At 37.5% G+C, this 5,518-nt stretch overlaps 1 protein-coding gene across 1 annotated transcript; it reads right to left on the bottom strand.

Moving 5' to 3' along the window:
• Positions 1-273: 273 nt before the first annotated feature.
• Positions 274-5,110, bottom strand: LOC118423308 (galactose-3-O-sulfotransferase 3-like). The gene is made up of 2 exons (XM_035831419.1): positions 4,906-5,110; positions 274-2,779 (listed from the first exon to the last, which is right to left on the bottom strand). The coding sequence occupies exons 1-2, from the start codon at positions 5,094-5,096 to the stop codon at positions 1,528-1,530; spliced, it is 1,443 nt and encodes a 480-aa protein (XP_035687312.1). The 5' UTR covers positions 5,097-5,110; the 3' UTR covers positions 274-1,527.
• Between the last annotated feature and the right edge of the window lie 408 nt (positions 5,111-5,518).

The raw sequence follows: 5,518 nt of genomic DNA, 5'->3' as shown, positions 1-5,518 counted from the left end.
TATTAATTAACTGCCTAGAAATTATTCTTAGACTTCAAAGATGAATGTTCTTACATCAAGAATATTTTTCTTACATTGAAAGTGTACAATCTTTTTGCCTAAAAAGGCTTTCTTACTTCTAAGATAAATGTTCTTACATCAAGACAAAATATTTTCCTACATCAAGAGCAAACATTCTTATTGCCAGCAATGTTTTCTTACTTTTCAGTCCTTACATCAAGAATACTTTCTTACTTCAAGAAATAGGGTTAAAATGACATGTTTTTGATGAATAAATGGATAATAAAAATTACAATGGCAAAGTTTTATTATATCTATATTTAAGAAACATTATAGCAAATACCTAGAGCTGTGTACCTATGCAGATTTCAGGTACAGGTACACGGGTTCAGGTACAGGTTCGGACCTGCAGCTGTACCTAAAAGTTTTTTAACAAAATATATGTAGGTTAAACATTATTTTCTGGTGTTAAATTGTAATCTTGTATGGTGAATTATTCAAATCTCAAAACAATTTCTTTGCAAGTTTTCTTAAGTTTCAGCTGCAAGATTATCACCATTGTCATTGTTGATTTGGGATTTACTTGCCCAGCATTCCACAATTGTTTTAGTGTGTTTAGGCACATAAGGAAGGATGAAGGAAGGGAGCCATGTTCCAATTGAATTTTTCGAAAAAGGAAAACCTGGTTCTTTGAAAAAAAAATAGGCCGGACATTAATCATTAATTCCTTTAATAAAGTCAAACCTGTTCAGAGCAACCACTCAAACGACTGTGGAAACATCAGACATGTGGCCACTATAGAGAAAATGCTGATGAACTGATCACGTGCAATATGTTACACACTTTTCAGAACCAACAAGTTTGCACATTCAACTTCTGTAACAAATGACAAGTCGGCTGCACATTTTATACGGTTTGGTAAAAACGCCAACAAAGACGTATCTTTAATAGCGCTCAAGGCACGCCTCTACCGCAAACACCCTGTCTAGTGTTAAAATCCGATTGAAAATAAGGTCCTTACACTTTTTATTATGATATTGTCGGACATCTTGGATTTTGACCCATTTTTCATTGCATTACCATTATTTATTAATGTGTAATTATAAATTCCATATTAAGATGCCAAATATTATCTATAAATCTATAAGAAAACAAGTGTAGTTTAGCAAGAAAATCTTAAAATCCCATTCTTTACACCAAAGTTAGTGATTTTGTAAAATATGGCAACACGGAAAAAATATAAACCCTACACCTTTTTTGGAAATTGTTGCCAACAATACTCTAGGAAAAGTCACCAAAGTTGGTTGTCCTAGCACAAGCCGTTTGGGAGTTATAAGACGTCAAAGTCGGCACGTACTCTTTCAGTTCCTTCCCCTAGTCTGGATAGCGTTAACCTTAAAATTGGATAAATATCATTTAAAAACTCATATTTTATCAATTAAGTTTTTTCTCAATAAATTCTATTCCTTGCTTTGTATACGTACACTTTTGTGTAAAACATAGAGTATTTTGTCGTATAGTGCAAGGCTACTCAAGCGGTAGGGCTTCGAATTCCCCCTCAACAGAAAGGAACTTTATTTTCTGCGAACTGGACTGTGACTTTCTCAACAACCCCTCCTGGTAACAGTGCTGCACGTACTCATGAAGGGAGCATTCTTGCTTTATCTTGTCGCACTCCGTACTGCAGTATGGCGGGGAAAAGAAAACCCCATCCCTCGGGACTGTGTCATTTCCCATGAGTCCCTTTGATCCGGCTTGGTACCTTCTGTTTCTGTCTTTAATCAGGTAGTAGTAACAGAGGTGAGAAGTTGTCAGCCAAGTGCAATATTCTGAGTCGATTTTGAACGGTGAGTTCCAAGGTGTTTCCGAGATGACAATAGGTTCCAGGGCCGAGTATTCTGAGCTGCAGTGAACTCTCAACTTTAATTCAACGTCCCGGAAATGTGCCAGTTCCTCAACAAAGCTTTTCCCCTCAATGGATATTTTCTTCCACATTGTCTCATTAAAGTATTTATAAAGTGCATAGTCTACGGCATCCCACTTCTCATGATTGTCCCTTAGTCTTTGCGAGATATTACTGGTATCATAGTCTGAAGAGTGATCATTGCTGACGTACTTATAGTACAAAATATCTTTAAGGTCCCAACACATCAGACGCCTCAAAAGCACCAATGATTCATCGATGTGCTCCGCCATCATCACGAGGTCAAACTCATGAGAGAGTTTATCTATAAATTTCCTGGTGATGTGGCCAATTTTGTTCATCTGAAGAGATGGGGAAAACAAGTCTGAAGAGAAACCTAGATCCACGGCCATCGGTTTTTTTGCCGGGAATAGCATGGGAGATCGTTTTGTCAGGTTATCGTAAAAACCGGGGTTTTCTAAGAACTCTTCTAATTGATTTGGAGCAGTGACATTGATTGTCTTATTGTAACCATAGAAGGCGAATGCAGAAGCAAAGTGCTTAAATGGTTCTCTGAGTATCGTGACAAATTTAGCATCCGGCGTTAGTAGACGTACGATGTTGGGACGATCGTACACGGTGTGGTATGTGAGTATATCGTAATTTTCTCCTTGTGGTGGCATAAGTATTTCAGGCTTCGACAGGCCGTCAGGATATAAACCATTAACATCTTTTGATATATGCTGCACGAATGAAAGTTTCCGCAGATAGCCGAATCGCTGTATGACCTGCATGATGGTACCACTGGAAGCTTTGTGCACATTGATAAAAGCAAGCTTTGTTTTGGAGTTGCAGGTGTTGGGTCCGTGATGGCTTCTGTAACAAATGAAGTCATTTAAAATCTTTAATATTTTACCTCCATGGTTGTATTTTCAGAAGCGTCTATGCAAGTATGTACTTGTGTGTGTGTGTGTGTGTGTGTGTGTGTGTGTGTGTGTGAATAAAGTAACTCAATAAAAGCTGGTCTGAATAATTTGATACTTACTTGGTTTGTTGGTAAGGTGTGATAGAAGTACAAATAATTAGATATTTTGGCCCACCGAAAGACTTGCCTTGGTACTGCAGTGGAACTTCGGGTCATAAACTAGCTATGGACACGATTTGTGTGCTAGATACAATTGTGTTTTAGACGTTACTTGAGTTTGGGATTCCTAGCGGATATTCAAGGAATTGCATAATTCCGAAAAAAAAATACCTAAAAAAAGAGAACAACGGATTTTCAGGATTTTGGGTGTGTAAGTAGCTCAGAAAGTTAACACAATCAATTACAAATAGTGTAAGATGAGGGCTAATTTAAAAAAAAACACATTAAAAACACGTGGTAAGAACTAAAAATTAGCAATTTAGTCATTAATGTCTGTCGACAAACGCATGGCAACCAGAAAAAAATGATAAATTATAACTAACTAGAGTTTTACCACCCCATACATTTGCCAACTGATCTTAACATTTTCAACAGGTGTATTAGTTATGTGTTTCATTAATTATGCAAATGAGGTCCTCATTTGCGTAAATTATATTAGTTCATCATCTCCTTCCCCAAATAACAGATGTATACAATCTATTGTAAGAAAGAAGTATCCATTTCATTCCTCATAACTTATTTGAATAGCTAATGTTTAATGATGTTACTATACGTAACTTCCAAATGCCACAGGTTAGAAAACCCTATCATTTACCACAATAGGATCATACCATTTCTTCATTAATTTTGCAAATTAGACTTATATTTGCATATTTTTATCATCTATTTATTATTTTTATTTCTGTGGTCTATATCCAGGGTGGTCCGGCTCAGTACTATTGCACTGTTTTGCAGTGGAGCCCTGCGTAATATTTATGAATCAATATTCTTCTCTCTCTCAGCCATCAATGTCACATATGGTAATAGTCCTATAATAGAAAAAATGGGTTAAGACAATTTCCTAACTAATTACGCAAATGAGATTACGATCTGCATAATCAACATCGAGCTTTATCCAGAATCACTAAAGCTATCTGTATACAAATAATGACGACCCGTCAACCCCGTCTTGAGATATTCACTTTCCAAGCCTTACACTTAACCAGCCCATGCAGTTCCAAAACAAGCCGGGGGGGGGGGGGGCTGGCTACACCACTTACTCTCGGTCCTTACCGTCCAGAACTCGAGATATCAAACTAGGAAGGTCCGCTGCAGTACCATTACAAACCTCTAAGGGAGCGAAAATCAAATCTTGTCAAGGTGTTATCAAGATCTACCCACATGCCAAATATCAATACAATCCATTCACGCATTCTCTAGTTATGCCGGTGAGGTACACACACACATACATAAATACATACATACATACACACATACATACATACAAACCCTATCCCAAATATTACCTTCATGCTGAAATTACTAAAGTAATGGCGAAACCGCTGAACGACAAATGGTGAGAATTTTATACTTCTGACATATGTAAGTTAAAATTGAACTTTACCATGCACACATTATGTAAATGTATAATCATTTGCATGAAGTATATCTCATTGAGGTGTGGGGTCGTGGAACTTTATTATGGCTTTGATATACAAAAGCATTAACTGGCTTCCTTTTCAGATGTTACACTTTTTGGACACAACTTATTTTCCACCCCAAGAACGATCTATTATTAACCAAGAATCACGACCCATTCTAGTACACAAACGTTGCCTTTAGTTGTATTTCTTCCTTGCAGTCGATCTCTGTTGGTATCAAATGAAACGTAAAACCTAAAGGTATATTTTGGACACGTGTCAGAATTAGTGTGATTCTACATGTAATGTTCCCAACCTGAAGCTACATTTGTCAAAAGTAAATAATGAAAGTCAGTAGACAGCCCCGCCAACTTGTGAAGAATGAGATATTCCTTTTAGTGGATTGACGACATTCAAAAATTCCTTTTACACCTTGAAACAGGTCAAAATATGCTTACCTCTGGAACGAAATGGAGCCCCTAACCCAAGGCCTGCTCGTATCAGAAGCGCCCTTTTGTCCAGGTAAGGATGATTCTTCGACGCTTGCACGCATCATGAACTGGAGGCAAAGGCTAAGCCCGAGGCAAAAAATAGCCACAGCTACTTTGAAGACGGGCGTTGAACAGTTTTGAATCCGGGCTGTCGTCATTTCTGCCCACCTTCCCGTTCTTCTCTATATTGCAAAGATAAATAAAATATAGAATTATTATTAGAGCTGAAAAACAGCAAAGTGTGCGGTGCACTCTGCAACAAACTAACCACTGGCGATGACTATGTTTATCCCGTTTAACCCTATCTAGGGGGCTAACATTGCCTCCGCCAACTTTGAGGTCGTATATTTTGTACACCACTTCTATTGGGTTTGGGGTTATATGTAGAAAAAAAAAACTTACTTAAAAAAATGAAGCTTGTCGATCAAAGATGGCGGACAAATGGCCTCAGTGTCGTCTTCATTGGCAACTAAAGACTTGCCAGAATTAGACACTAATAAGGTATCCTTTATGATCATCGTTTTGCTATTCAAATACCCTTAGGTTCAGCGGAAATTCCATATTTAGACGATTTTAGCCC

The sequence above is a fragment of the Branchiostoma floridae genome, chromosome 9, assembly GCF_000003815.2.
Source record: "Branchiostoma floridae strain S238N-H82 chromosome 9, Bfl_VNyyK, whole genome shotgun sequence".
Classification (NCBI taxonomy): domain Eukaryota; kingdom Metazoa; phylum Chordata; class Leptocardii; order Amphioxiformes; family Branchiostomatidae; genus Branchiostoma; species Branchiostoma floridae.
This window is presented reverse-complemented; position numbering and strand designations above follow the sequence as displayed.

What these genes read in the sequence shown, in the direction of transcription:
- LOC118423308 (XM_035831419.1), bottom strand. Translation starts at nt 5,096, where the DNA reads ATGACGACAGCCCGGATTCAAAACTGTTCAACGCCCGTCTTCAAAGTA. An exon ending in GGCTCCATTTCGTTCCAGAG is followed by an intron (nt 2,780 to 4,905) that starts GTAAGCATATTT and finishes CATTTGTTACAG; the next exon opens with AAGCCATCACGGACCCAACA.